General features: G+C 36.4%; 2 protein-coding genes across 2 annotated transcripts; one reads left to right on the forward strand and one right to left on the reverse strand.

Moving 5' to 3' along the window:
- The first annotated feature begins 747 nt into the window (after window positions 1–747).
- On the forward strand, window positions 748–8,450 carry LOC115450585 (eukaryotic translation initiation factor 2D). Its single transcript, XM_030178641.1, has 12 exons — window positions 748–924; window positions 1,004–1,262; window positions 1,597–1,769; window positions 2,102–2,246; window positions 3,056–3,218; window positions 3,702–3,828; window positions 4,209–4,305; window positions 4,692–4,918; window positions 5,288–5,429; window positions 5,751–5,903; window positions 6,851–6,994; window positions 8,160–8,450. The coding sequence occupies exons 1-12, from the start codon at window positions 869–871 to the stop codon at window positions 8,250–8,252; spliced, it is 1,779 nt and encodes a 592-aa protein (XP_030034501.1). The 5' UTR covers window positions 748–868; the 3' UTR covers window positions 8,253–8,450.
- On the reverse strand, window positions 8,434–12,282 carry LOC115450584. Its single transcript, XM_030178639.2, has one exon. It carries the CDS (start codon window positions 12,172–12,174, stop codon window positions 10,225–10,227), a length of 1,950 nt encoding a protein of 649 aa, XP_030034499.1. The 5' UTR covers window positions 12,175–12,282; the 3' UTR covers window positions 8,434–10,224.
- Between the last annotated feature and the right edge of the window lie 2,849 nt (window positions 12,283–15,131).

Here is a 15,131-nt window from a genome sequence, read left to right on the forward strand (position 1 = left end):
CAAGCCAAACTTGGCATGGTTTACAAATTAATTGAAATGAAAGTCCCCTTTGTTTAATAGCCAGAGGCTGTGGACCCAACAGTTGTCTTGGATCTAATTTCAAGCATGGGGGAATGAGTAGGTACTTAGGTACTTACATCGTAAATAAATGTTTAGGAGTTTTATAAATTCCCTTAGTATAAATGTTATAAGTTATATAACGATATAATAAGCACAGTTCAATGGCATGTAAGTTTCGTTTATTATTTTGTAAGAGCTCAGTTGCCTTGCACTACCAGTCGCATGTTCAATGTTGTAGACAACACTCCCCTCGCAACGTGTTTAGATTACCATGGGGATCGCCATATTTTTTTTTAACATTTATGCGATTATTAATTTTAATTTATGTACAAAAATACCCATTAAAGTCTTTTTTTATGAACGCCTTACACATAAAATCCACTTAAAAGTCTTTTTTTTATGAACGCCTTACACAACACGTAAAGCAAATACGTTAAAAAGATAAAGAGTGTGTGGATATACATATGGACGCCACAAGTGTCTAACGTCTGCAGAATAATCTTTTCTGTAGGTATTTTGTTTTAAAATCGTATCTTAATAGAGTGCTTGTCCCATGTCCGTGACGATTTTTCCCACATTCTATTTATTATGTAACTAATATCTATATCTTGTTTATTTTTTTAGACTATCTTAGTATTATTTCCGAACAGCTGAAAATTATTGCCACTGCTAATGTCAATATGACAAGTGACAGCAATAACAATTGTCAAAATTCTCACACCGGACACCGCGCAAACTACGAAAACAGTGATTTTCCATGAAAAGTGATATAAATTCCATCATCTCCTGCTCATAAACCTCGTCCACGATGTTTGCCAAACCGTATAAATTAAAATCTAACAACACGTTAAAGAACTCTGAGAAGTACGGCCACGTTTTACAACAACATTTTCTTAATGTGTTTCTAACTTGAATTTTGAGTTTTATGGTTTTGATTCTGTAGGAAGCACTTGGTACAAAGGATACAGAATGAGTTCCCGAGTATCTCGGAAGAGAAGGCGAAGGAGTTGGTGCCCAGTAAGTCGACTTGTAGCTGCATGAAAGTGACGCTGAACTCCGGCGAGGCTGTGAATGTATACGCGGTGGACGGCGCACCGACGATGATCGAGATGGCGGACTGCATGGTGCCGACCGTCTGCGCGCTGTGGAAGGCACCAGAACTTGCTCCTGCCATTGTTATACACTCTCCGGTCTTATTCAAGGTATATAGCCAGATCTTAACATGTTTATTTGAATGTTAAACCCTTTGATATTAAAAGGTTATTTTGCGGTATTGATAAGAATAACGATATGTTTCTGTTTTGTTCATATTTTTGTAAGTCGGATAAATTTTAAGATATTTTTGAAATGTATTTATTGTTTTTTCATTTGATATTCAATCAGTTAAATATCCACTGAATCATAATTAGTTGATGACTCATTTCTTTTTTTTCTTTCAGAAATTTTATTCTATGTAGTAACTGTTACCAATATTTAAATCTGGAATTACTAAATGCAAACAAGTTAGTCTTTAACTTTAACTCTCTATCCTTTCAGATACAAGGTGGAGCTCCTCTCTACCTCCCTGGTGTGGTGCTCCCTGCCAGTGGCATTGGCTTCCCCCTCTTCCAACGAGGGTCTATAGTGTCCGTGCACACCAGTGACAACTCTGCTGCTGCAGTAGTGGGACGAGTCACTATGTCCAGTGCTGACATGCTTCTCAGGGCAGCGTGGGTATTACAGATCATAATAATGTTATTTCTATATACTTTTTCAATAGTGTATAGGGTATGTATCAATCTTTGGGAATTGGTATTATATTAATGCTATGACAATATTGTTTAAGAGCTATTTCGAAATTATAAAAAAAGTAGTGAGATTTTTAATTAAAAAAAAAGTAGCCTCTGTTACCATAATATTATACCAAATCATATACACCATTCTTAAAATTGTTTTAATGAATGTTTGGAATAGATAAGTTTCTGCTGTAGTTGTGGTATCCTATCAAAACCTAACAAGCACACATGTCTTACATGATATTGCTTTTGTCTAACATTTCCAGTGGTGTCTGTCTTGATACACTTCATGTGTTTGGAGATCAGCTGTGCAAAGATCCAAAGTTTTCCAAAATTGAGAGACCAAAGTTGGGACCACCATCATATGCCAGCGGGGAGATATCTCTCAGCCTTGTCAGTGCTGTTGAAAAGGTATGATATATGTACAAGTCTTAATACATCTTATTTTACTTCATTGGAAATGGTACAATTTCTTGCTAATCAATAATTTACTCAATAAATGGTCACACGCTATTAGTAAATATTATTTGCGATTGTTATGAGAAGCACAAGACTGCAATAAAATCTATTTATAAGAGCAAAATTAATGTATCATATACATTAATAATATCAGCCCTGTATTATATACTTGCCCACTGCTGAGCACGGGCCTCCTCTACTACTGAGAGGCCTTAGCCCACCATGTTGGCCTAGTGCGGATTGTTAGACTTCACACACCTTCGAAATTCCTATAGAGAACTTCTCAGATGTGCAGGTTTCCTCACGATGTTTTCCTTCACTGTTAAAGCGATCAACAATACACAAAGAATACACACATGATTTTAGAAAATTCAGAGGTGTGCCCTTGGTATTTAAACCTGTAGAGATTCGTCTTGTCAGTCCGTTCCACACCCAACTAGGTTATCGCCGCTGCATATACTAATGTATAAGCAAAAAACATTAACATTAATATGTTACATATTGTTGACAATCTGCTTTTCTATTGATAAGTATGTGTACACTTTAATATCAGGTGATTTTCAAAGCATATCGGATTTTAAAAATATTATCTTTAACATATTAAGTTCATTATAATTAAACACATATATCCACTACTACCTTTTATTCCTGAAGAGGTAGACAGAAACATAACTAGTGTACCCACATTTTGCTAAGTTAATTCTATCCTAGGAAGCCAGTCTATTGTTTAATTGAGTATTAAATAAAAATTGTATTTCCAGATGAGCATCCAACCAACAGTGAAGGAAGAATGGCCGTCACTAGGCAAGCAATCGCAGCCCCCACCACAGGTGCCAAATGAACCACAACTCATTACCGAGGTAGATGCACCAAACACAGATGAGGCGTCCAATGATGTTGACATGGAGGATAGTGTCCTTGCAGGTAATACACTAAGTAATAACAAGGTAATTAGAAATCAATATACACACAAATATTCTGAACAAGCTAGTCAGCTATGCAGAAGATATTATAAAACACAGGTGCATCTTTAATACACAGGTGCATATGGCACTCTATGTTTCTTCACTGTGATAGTCCAATGAGACGGCAATTCGACTACTTGACCAAAAAAAGATCAGGCACAGGATTAACTGCTTTACATGCTTTTAGGCATGAGGGCATATCACCGTCAACTTCCTCAATATGAGCTGCGTCTGAGTAATTTTCATGAAAAAGCCGTAACCATTTTTTGCCGAGATTCGAACCCTTCATTCCATTCTGGGACTTCATGGCGGTAGACATATCATGTAGGCAATACAAGTTCGCCACCGAGGCAGTCACCGGGAGACCTACCCCTTAGTTAACACCCATGTAACAATATTACCTATACAATAGCTTAATCAAAACAAATATCCATTATTCAAGATGAATCTCAGACGGAGCTAGACATCCCCACAGACATGGATGGATTGTTGAAGTGGTGCCTGCTCTCGTTCATTAAGCTGGAGGGCAAGAGTATTGAACTACCACTCAAAACCAACTTATTCTACAAGTGAGTAATTTTTTTATCTAGACTGATAAAAGGTAATTTTCACTACGTCTTTTACCTTTCGCATGTAGAGAAGGAAGTGGCTCATTTTATTAAGTGATCTCCATAGCCAGTACACACCATAATATTATTACAGAAGAATCGAAAATGCGCTTCAATGCTTATAGGAAAAATAATGGGGAAGTCAAGGCGGGTTATTGTTTCTTTGATAGTCTTACTTGCTGTACTAAATGCAATAAACAACTGTCTCTTTTTGTTTCGTTGGTTTCCTGTGAGTTCATGGTAATACACCAATCGAGCAGGCTCATTCATTCACATTCATAACCCCTCAACTTTATAAAGTTTAATATTAACAAACTTCTAAAAATTATATGTTATTTCAGGAACCATTTGATGCCATTATGCCCTTCTGACCAAACACTGGACGTTAAGAAATCATCATACAAGAAAATGGGTAAATTTTTGGAGGCAATGCAGGAGGTAATGCAATTTATTATAATCGTTTCACAGATTATTAAGTAACTGAATAAAATTACTGTTCATTGATTTATTTTACTATTTAGAAATGACTAAGACTTTGTTACTTGAACAAACAGAAAACTAATTAACAATAAGTAATAATATTCACGTTGAATTCAAAATAAGCGAGCTAGCCATCCTTGCTTTTTGTTTTATACTCGCACGGTTACCAAACCGTGTTCGCAGTACATGCGTATTCTTGTTTACTATACATGTTATGTGCTTCAAATACAACAGGTGCACATCTCAGAGGCTATGGTACAAAATACAATTTCAATATAAGATTAAGAGATTACTTTCCCTTGTTTATATTTTTCCTAATTTGTAATAAAAACTGAACGTCCCAGGAAGCGTTACTAGAAGTGCGTGAGATCGAGCGCGGCGTGTCGGCAGTGGTGGCGCTGAACCTCGCCGCGCCCGCCGTCCGCCAGCACCGCGTGCCGCCGCTCCTGCGGGACCTGCTGCTCGACAGGAGGAAGGAGCCCGCGCCGCACGACACGGACTACGAGCCGCCCGTCGTGCGCGAGCTCTTCTGTCTCACCGCCGCGCTTGTAGACCTGTTCGCACCGCTCAAGTTAGTACATTGCAATATTATTCCTAATTAGTATTGATATAAAATATATAGACAGAAATTTATTGTGAAGGCATCGGTATTGAACAATCGAGGCTAGATACGAAGAATAAAATTATTAGATTAGTCTATACTTCATCCGATAAAACGAAAGCGCAAGCTTAAACCATCATGGTAAATGGACTATTAATATTTTGTAAAGAACCTCAGTCCGAATACTTCACATACTCACATCGCATTCAACCAATATTCAGTTTGCTTGCACACCTATTACTTATACCTTAGCTCTTTCTCTTTCTAGTGGTTATTATGTATTCAAACTGTAGCTGCCTCAAAAGAGAATACGAACATTACAAATCGCGTATATTACAGGAAAGGCACAGCACTGACCTCGTCAGAAATCCGGAGCACGGTGACGGAATACGTGAAGGCGCACAACCTGAACTGTACTCGAACAAAAGGCGCAGTCGTACTCGACCCGCTGCTCGCTAAGATCGTCGGCAAACAAGAACAGGTTCTATAAAATAATAAGCATTTGAAAGAGACAGAGAATGATAAAAAAAATGGTAATATCAGCGGAGTAGCCAAAAACTTATCTTCCCTGAACCCCTGTTCGTTTTCTAACAGGCAGATAAAATTCAATAGGCATTTCGTACATTGACAGCGAGACTATTAAATTCCCTTACATAATAAAAAAGTATCATGTTTTTATTAAACACAAATAAATAAAAAAATATTTGGACATTTATTTTGAGGGTACATTTAAATTTCAATAAATTTACTCAACAACGCCATCTATGCATATCACCCAGAACTAACACTGGCCTACTCACAGGAGAGCGTGAAGTGGGACGAGCTGATGACGTGCGTGCAGAACAAGATGACGGCGAGCACTGAGATGCGGTTCGCGGACGGCAGCGTCAAGCTCACCAAGGCCAAACTCGAGCCCATCAAAATGCAGGTCGTCAACCGGAGTGGAAACAAGAAGGTACTGTTGCTTGGGGCATTACCAAACTTTCACTTCAAAGTTTGTTGCCACGTTGTCTTCACATCACGTCACCTGATGCAAAGCGATACAACCGCCCATAAACAGTAGAAACACCATCCAACACCTTGAATTACAAAGATTGTTTGGTATTCCACTCCACTCGCCATCCTGACACATGACGTATTAAGTTTTATTATGTCCAGTAGTTACACTAGCCACAATGTCCTTCAATCCGGAACACAACAGTGTGTAGTCACTGTTGTGTAATTAGCAGCTTGGCAGCAGAAATAGACATTGCGGTAGTACCTACCCGGGCGCACTATCACATATGGGCGACCTACCACTAATAAAAGTAATCAGATCTGCAACACTGACGTTGTTCTTACGCAATTGGCCTAATATTAAACATACCGAAAGGTTTGGTTCATGCAATAAAATTAAGTGAAATGATTTTCTCACATGTGAAAAAGTGGATCCCTCTGTGCTTTAGAGTGGTATAAGATGAGGTGGAATATTTCATAATATCATATCAGTTGCAGAGTCTATAAATATCATGGAAACATCACTATATGTATAGTGATACTTAGAAACGCACATTTATTTTTACTAAAAGTTGTGGTCTTGAAGCTGTCGCGCACTGCGAATGTAATGTTAGAAAAAAAGTGTGCGCATTGCGATTGTGGATATTGAAAAAAGTAACTAACTAAACTAGTTTAAATTGAAATAATTGAAATGTGGATATTGAAAAAAGTAACTAACTAAACTAGTTTAAATTGAAAACATTTCATTTTTTCAACATACTTAAATGTTCATCTTTTATGAAACTAGATCTAAAATTATGGGACCCATATTTGAAATGATGTGAATTGCGTTATTAATTTCAACGAATTCTTAACGATAATCAAAAAAGTTGAACAGAATAAAATAGATGTTTGTTTTTCTCGCAGGTGACACTAGTTTCAAATCTGGAGTCGTTCGGGTTCAGCCTGCCGGGGCTGAGCCGCGCGTGCCAGCAGGCGGCGGCGGCGTCCTGCGGCGTCACACGCTCGCCCGGCGCCAGTGCCGACCAGCTCATGCTGCAGGGAGATCAGGTATGCTATTATCATACATCTGTACTTGATAACCCATACTACCAAAGGTGGCGTAGCTGTATTGCGCGCGCGGTAGGACACCGCTCAGTGGTCCCAGGTTCAAATCCCGGATCGATAAGTGATTGAGCGTTTTTACCTGCTCAATATCAGCCTGGAGTCTGAAATTAGTGCCAGATATGGCAATAGGATCGCCCACTATCACATGGGAATGCACTCGTCGAAAGTAAGTGCACTCTTGTGCCTTTGTCTATTCCTTCAGGGATTAAAGGCTTAATATGTGTATACAAGACATTTGAGCACTACTCATTGTAACAAAGACGACTGTATAAGGAGCCATTGTGATTTTGTTATCAATTATGATATATGGCACATTTGCTTTGAGTCAACTGTTGTGATGTCACTTATGACAGAAGTAAAAGTGCGTTACAAAAAAATCTTAGCTGTCTTATTTTATGTAGGCTAAATCCTCAGAAAGACTTTTAGATCATTTCCTTTCCTCAATAACGCCTGTCACAATTTCTGTAGCATTGAGTGCTCATGAATAGATGTTGTTGGACCCACCATCCACCATCAAAACACCAACATGCTTGCGCACTAAATTGTATAAAATGATTTCACCAGTTTATTCCACTGATAATACAAAATTGTAGGTAACTTGTATATTGAATAGCAATATAAAACACAACTAGGACTCAAAACCTACAGGTTTGGAACTTACACACAGCAAAACATTCCTAAAGGCATAGAGGTATTAAGTAGATCATTAATGGTTCACCAAGTCTTATTTAATTTACAGCGGGAAGATAGTTTGACAAAATTTTATGTCCCGTAATAAATGTATAGGTTAAATATGTCTACCACACAAAGTAAGCCAATGTTTTTACCATATCCTCAAAATCTTAACATTTCCAGTCAATATAATTATGACAGAATAATAAATGATATTTGCTATATTTTGTTTGTCAATGAAGTGCAAAATATACTTGTTATTAGATACAATAAACTATAATATATTCATGGGGTAAGGGGGAGGGAGGGGGCGTCAATAACGAAATCTTTCTCCTTCCCATCTTTATCAGCCTTACATTATCACATAGAGAACATATACTCATATCAATATTTTATTAATTTCATTTAATAAATTAATTCAATTTGTTAATTTCAGACTCATTTCGTAGCAAAGTTACTTATAGAAAAATATGGACTACCCAAGAAATTCGTTGAAGGCGCAGATAAAGCCCTCAAAAAGAAGAAATAAGCACTTGTAGACATAGAACCTTCTATTGATGAATAACAAGCATTGCTAAAAGTGATGAAGTACAGCAATAACTTGTAAAGAACAAGTGCATGAAATGCAAATGGAATATTCTAGAAACTGTCTAGCAGTGATAAATCTGTGAAGTGATAACTAAGTGAGTGTGAATTAAATAAAACTCTTCTGAGGTTTTTATATTTATTTTGAGCTTATTAATTATCCCTACACATAGTTTTAAGCAAAAAATGAATGCCTCTAAACATGTACACACTAATGTATGGCAACTCACAATCAATAGAAATCACAAATCAACTTACATCTATATATATAGTATATACCATGCAACTCAAATTCCATGATAGCTGTCACTTGTCACTGTCAGGCTGATGTTTTATTTAGCAACCTGTATATAACTTTATTCTGACACACAAATATTCAAAATATGTTACATGACCATGTGATTAATTTCCAGAATATATATAATAAGTCAATTGTTCTTCAATTAATGACTATGAATATCTTATTTATTCAACAACACAGGACGAGTACTAATGTAAAATTTTGTCACAAAATAAAAATGGTAGAAAAATACTTTATGTACTATACACTTCATTCTTATATTAGAACACATAGTCACTACTCTGATTTTGACAAAATCAATTTTTTTTTTTGTAATCTTACATCTAACAATATTACTCCTCCTATTACAGTGTACATTCTTTGCAATCTCAACTATTATCTCATTTGAATTGCATAGTATTTCTGCTACATCATGGAAGACAGATAGACTAATATGTTGAACTACAAACATTTACAGACCAATGTATCTTGTAGTTAACTCAGTATCTAGGTTCTAGATAAAATACTTAAGTATAGTGCCTAGGGCCATTTGATTTGTCATACATAAAAAAATGAATGCCATAATACTATGTAATAAAAAATAATTCATTTATATAATTTGATCCAATATACAAATAATTTGTTTTTATTCTAATACTACTATTCTAATGTTAGGGTGGGTTGATGTCCGTATTCATTTTATGTACAAAAAAAAATAAGTAATATATAATGAAGTCCACAACACTGGAGAGACTGAACCATACTATGTATCTTATATATAATCAATGCTAATTTATGTATTTAAGTAAAATGTGACAAGATATGAGCTAAGTCTTTCAATCAATTTGCCATTACTCAAAATAAAATGTAACATTTCCGAGTTCCCATAACTTTTTAATTACTGAAACAATCTGAAAAGGGATTTACTAGACTTCAGTCTTCTTGCAATTATATTGTAGGACATGTACCAAATTCGAATATATTTACATTATATACTGCATTTTCATTACCAAAGTCCTAATTCTGGTTAAATATGTTATTAGTGATGTGGACTTCACAGATAAGTTCCAATTATTATGAGGAACTGAATGGAAGCTAAGCATTGTATAAACTAAACTAGTCTAGTATAAAACCACAACCTTTTATAATAAATGATTACAACATAATGTACTAAACTGTAAAGTGGGTATAAGCAGTTACTTATTATATAGAGATAACAAAATGTCTTGAATTCAATAAAAACCTTCTATAATTGATATAAAATAGCTGAAATTGTAAAATACTTGTGTAAATAAAATACTTGTTTGTGTGAATAACTACAAAAGATATTGTAATGTCAATAAGTTAAACACAACCTCACTTATGTAATTTACGAGATTAGGTGAAGAAGTTTTCTCTGATAATTACTTGTGTTGATATTGTAATGTAATGAATATGAGTTACATGAACATTACAGGCAATTGCACCACTGTTTATTACTTTTCTTATGTATTCTAACTTAATTTTCTATAAAATATTGCAAACTTTATCATTAAGAATGGAGATCACATTCATAGCTTAAAATCTAATTAATAAAACACTCACAATAAACTTTTAAGTAGTCTGTCTACAACAATGGTAGAGAAGTTAGACAGTTTCAGTTCCTAGATGCCCTAAATTTGAATGGTGTTTTAAAGTTGAGCAAAGATTTCCGAGCCTTGCCCTTCTTGTCAGGGGGTGCAGTGGGGGTCTGTGCCAGCCTCATGCTGGCCCTAGTCCTGTCAGACACACTGCCCTCACTTACCTTGCTGTAGTCTACACTCCACTCACTCCTGGACATCACTGAATATCTCGAAGAGTTTGTGCACTGAGAACTTATGCTGGACTTTGAAGGTGTCTTCCTGATGCTGTTAGTGATGTCCCCAAATATGCTCTTAGTTATCTTGGCTTGCTTGGAGGGAGACGAGTGGCTCCAGCCCCTTGCTGATCTTTTCTCAGTGGCGAGTTTCTCTAAGTTTAAGTACTTGAACTTTGCAATATCTTTAGCCACATTATGCTGCTCCTGTTGATGTTTGTTGCTCACATTTAGGTTGTCCAGCTCATAGAAAGTGAGTGTGACACTCTCATCACTCTCCACAAAGGGGTTTGAAGATGTAAAATGCACTTTCTTGGTGGATACGTCAGGGAAGATGTTGCGGCGCGGCATGTTCTCCTGGGTGAATTTGGCAGCTGTTATAATCATGCTGCCGTCGCCAGCGTCGGCTGAGAGGGAGCTATCCAAGTCCTCATACCCGTAGCTCTTCCTCCTGCCCCGGGAGCGCACAGAGGAGGCGCGGCGGTGCCGGCGGCGCGGCGCACACTCCCGCCGCTCGTCCTGAGCTTGTGTTATCATTTGGGGCAGTGTAATGCCATTGCTGTGCTCGCTGGACACAAACTCTTGTGAGTCATTTATTGGGATTATCTTTGTGCTTGGACTGTTGACTATCTCCTTGGCTATGAGGTCCCTTTCTCTCTTGTTGAGCGACTCTTCGCGCTGTCGCAGCGCTATAAGGCGAGACATCCACTGCTGACTCAAAGTGTCCTCCGAAACCCTTTGTGGGCAGTTGTATTGATCCACAACATCAGTGTAGGGCTTTCTGCAGCGAGGAACATAGCCAGGCAACTCCAGAGCTAGGGCAGCTAGAGTTGGAGACAGAGATCCATTACTTGTGGGTGAATCTGCATACTGGATGCTCGCTGGTTTCCTAGGACTAATGTTGCAGTAAATAGGACTCTCCACTACATTAAATATAGTCCTGGGTAATGGTTCTACAGTTCTGCAGAGATCAACAACCTTTTCAGAGTCACATTTGTTAACTTCAGAGGTTGTGTGAGTGTATTCCGCTGGTAAAAGTATTTCACTCAAACATTTGGGCCCCAACTGTGTCTCTAAGTTGGCCAGCACGGTAGGATGGTACAACACGACGTCGGGACGCAGGCCAGACTCTCTGTTGTCCGTGAGGAAGCTGATGACATCTCTGAGATCGTCACTGTAGCAGAATTCTTTTATCTTGTCGTCGCTGAGGCCGGGCCGATAACAAACGGTGTGCGCCACGTCTCCGAGCTGCCGCATTAGATCCGGCGACTTGGGCCCCCGTGTCAGCTCGAAACAGTTGACGCGTACCTCGCCCGAGTCGCTTACAAAGATAGACGCCGTCGAGATACATTTCTGCAGTACGCGCACGCTGACGGGCTCCAGCGCCTTGCACACGCGTGCCAGCTCGAGCAGCAGGTGCCAGATGAACCCTTCCGCGATGTGTTTGTCGGCGGCCTTGCATTCCTTGATCAATTCCTCCACACTGCGCCACGAATTGTATTCAAGGACAAAGTACAATGTCTTGGACGGCGCGTGAAGTATGGTGTCGTAGTAACGTAGTAAATTGCTCGATATCACTGTGCTTATTGTTTTCACTTCGTCTACGACGTTTTGTATTTGTTCTTCGGAATACGCGGAGCAGTCGTACGCCTTCCATGCGAAAATGTTGCTGGTGACCTTGTGTCTTACTTTATAGAACGTACCGCCGCAGAAAACATCTATAACTTGATAATCCTTTAATTTTTCCGACATAGTTGCGGTTTTTATGTGATTTTTCGCAGAATTTCACATTTTGTAACCGAAACAAAGCCGATGAAATTTTAAATCTGGACGACGGTTACGAAAATAAGGTTGTGCGAAGCGTCGCCTTTCTCGATAAATGTCACGCTTAACGTAACGATTATTTTAATCGATATTGCTTATTGCGACAAGTACAAATATTCTCTTCATTCAATCATATGCTACCCCGTTTTTATATAAATAATTATTTGATCATTTCCTATGAAAATAATTAAATTTATTAACGAAATTTAAATATAGTAGCAATGCTATATAGTGATAATAATATTGTAAAAATATGTAATTATCTAAATTGTTTTTTTTTTTATAAATTACTATAAAAAATAGGAACTATATCTAATAAACTATACTTAACTACAATTCATCATTTTAAAACTAACACAATTCCATGTTCCATTATTTTAATATTTATTAGTGATCCCATAGCTTATCATAATATATCATATAGCATAAGTACATTACTTAGGCTGAGATAGTACCGCTATTTTATAAAAAGTCCATCTACTTTTACAGTTCGCTATTGCTAATTGGACGCTAAATTTATTATATTAAGATTACTGCAAGCTAAGCTACTGCCATCGACCTCCTTCCCGTTACCTCCTACTTCGATCTACGAAGGTGGTCACTTAACGTCAGATGACTTAAAAATATTCATCTTAATTCTTACAGCCTAGCTATAATTATTTTACATGTCCTTAATGGGTGATAACGGAGAAGGAAACCACTACATATCTTCTTGCTGGTTAATTAATAATTATAAACGAGGTAGTGACCAAAAAACTATAAAAAAGAGTGTATTTTGGGACTACGTATTACGTAAATATGTAAGTTTATTTATTTATCACAACTGTAGCGTAAACAATTTGAAAAATTTAATAAATAATGTACATACGAATAAGCTTATAAGCTGCTAAAAAAAGATTCTGCAAGGCCCCCTATAAGGCGCCGGGGAATTGCCCGGTACGCAAACCACACCTAAAGCCGTTACTGTTACTACCATAGGACTTGTATACTTACTTAGCTAATAATATTCTAAAATCAAAAGTTTATGTAAATGTTTCAATGTTTGTTAGAAGTAAATGCAGAAACAGCTGAGTAGATTTGGATGAAATTTGATTCAAAGGTAGGTCATGTCCTGGCATAGGCAAATTTTTATCCCGGTAATTTGCTCCGATAGTAAATAAAGGATTTTTTTAAGTAGGTGGCGCTAGTGTTCGCAGGTGACGCTATGAATTCCTAAAATGATTTGGGGTCTATTGTAGTAGGGGCAAGTTTTTTCACGCAGGCAAAATCGCTAGCAGCACCTAATGGTATAGTATAATTCATTTATTTATTCATAAGTAAAGCCTTATCAACTTAAACATTTAAATGTATGCTTCTGAATTATTGGAGAGTTTGATAAAAACTAGTTATTGACATAAATTCTATAGCTTAGAGCGGTATATATATTTATTATATATTTTTAGTATATATATTTTTGTTTTTTTTATAGACTGGGTAATGAGATTATCATAAAATAAAAAAATATTTTAATTGTAACCAAAATAGATAATAATTAAATGAAAAAACGTTACATTTAAACACATTAATTAATTTACATTTATGACGTAACTTATCGAACAACGCGCAGCACTAGACATGCGTTCTAAAACCCTACTGTTTAGATTTACGTTTTGAAACTAGATATCGCGTGGTCTTAATTTTAGTTTTAGTTATAATTATATAAAATTGTCTTCTAAATTTTAAGATAACAAAAACACCTCTTAACCTAATATTGTGAGATATTATGACTATAAATATATATTTTTCTTTAATAATAATTGTAAGTATGAAAATGAGAACACAATAATGTCACATATCATTTTTTCTAAAGTGGCCTACAATAAAGTATGTAAACCAGTAGTACATAATATATTTAAATCCAATTTGTTTTTTTGTTTATTGAATCACTACATCCTAATTTCGTTCATATTAAATTATTATCATGATTAAGAATCCTCACAGTTCGACATAATATACTGACGTACTTATATATTTTTTCGCGTCGCATAACGTTGGTTGTGTAATTTTTTACCTATAGTGTATGTAATTTACATATTATAGCAAGTAATTCCGATCACAGGTGTTAGATATTGCGTTACTTATATTATTATCCAATTATAAGAGTTATTTCAGTGCGACGTCCATAGACGTCATATATTTTGTAATTAATTAATGTTTTTACTGTTCTGAGTTTTTATATAAACCACACATAAATAATTTATTCTTAGAAATAGGTATGTATGCCGTGGAAAAAACTTTTCCTACTTTTCCTTAGACGATGTCGATTCGACTTTAGAGTTGCCAATTTTAATATTATGTTTCTAAAGTTTTGGTATGGCAACTACAGTTACTTGGAGGGACTACTTATGTGTTTGTAGCTATGAAACAAGAGATGTCACGGGTTCAGTAGGGTTCAGGATTCGCATAGTATGTATCAGGGATGTTATGGAGCTCCGTAACCGTAACCGAAACTATCGGATATCCGAAATAAAAATATATCCGTAACCGTAACCGTATCCGTTAAAAAAGTTTCGGATAAGTTACGGATAATATGTTACTACAGATTTTTGTTTCACCGCTCACGTGCTACGTGAATTTTACTTATATAGTTTGTTTGTTATTTTTAACCAACTTCAAAAAAAATGAGGAGGTTATCAATTCGACGTGAATATTTTTTTTTTTTTTTGTATGTTTGTTACCTCATAACTCGCTCATTTATGAACCGATTTGGAAAATTCTTTTTTTATTCGAAAGAATTTCTCTCCAGATTGGTCCCACAAAATTTTTTTCAACATCGCTTTGGTAGTTTGGTTTTAAAATTAAAAAAACTAGAAAAATTTGGTCGTCCAAGAAAACGAAGTCGCGAA

Source organism: Manduca sexta, chromosome 7 (assembly GCF_014839805.1).
Source record: "Manduca sexta isolate Smith_Timp_Sample1 chromosome 7, JHU_Msex_v1.0, whole genome shotgun sequence".
NCBI classification, from domain to species: domain Eukaryota; kingdom Metazoa; phylum Arthropoda; class Insecta; order Lepidoptera; family Sphingidae; genus Manduca; species Manduca sexta.

What these genes read in the sequence shown, in the direction of transcription:
- LOC115450585 (XM_030178641.1), top strand. Translation starts at nt 869, where the DNA reads ATGTTTGCCAAACCGTATAAATTAAAATCTAACAACACGTTAAAGAAC. An exon ending in GGAGGATAGTGTCCTTGCAG is followed by an intron (nt 3,219 to 3,701) that starts GTAATACACTAA and finishes CCATTATTCAAG; the next exon opens with ATGAATCTCAGACGGAGCTA. An exon ending in TCATGCTGCAGGGAGATCAG is followed by an intron (nt 6,995 to 8,159) that starts GTATGCTATTAT and finishes TGTTAATTTCAG; the next exon opens with ACTCATTTCGTAGCAAAGTT.
- LOC115450584 (XM_030178639.2), bottom strand. Translation starts at nt 12,174, where the DNA reads ATGTCGGAAAAATTAAAGGATTATCAAGTTATAGATGTTTTCTGCGGC.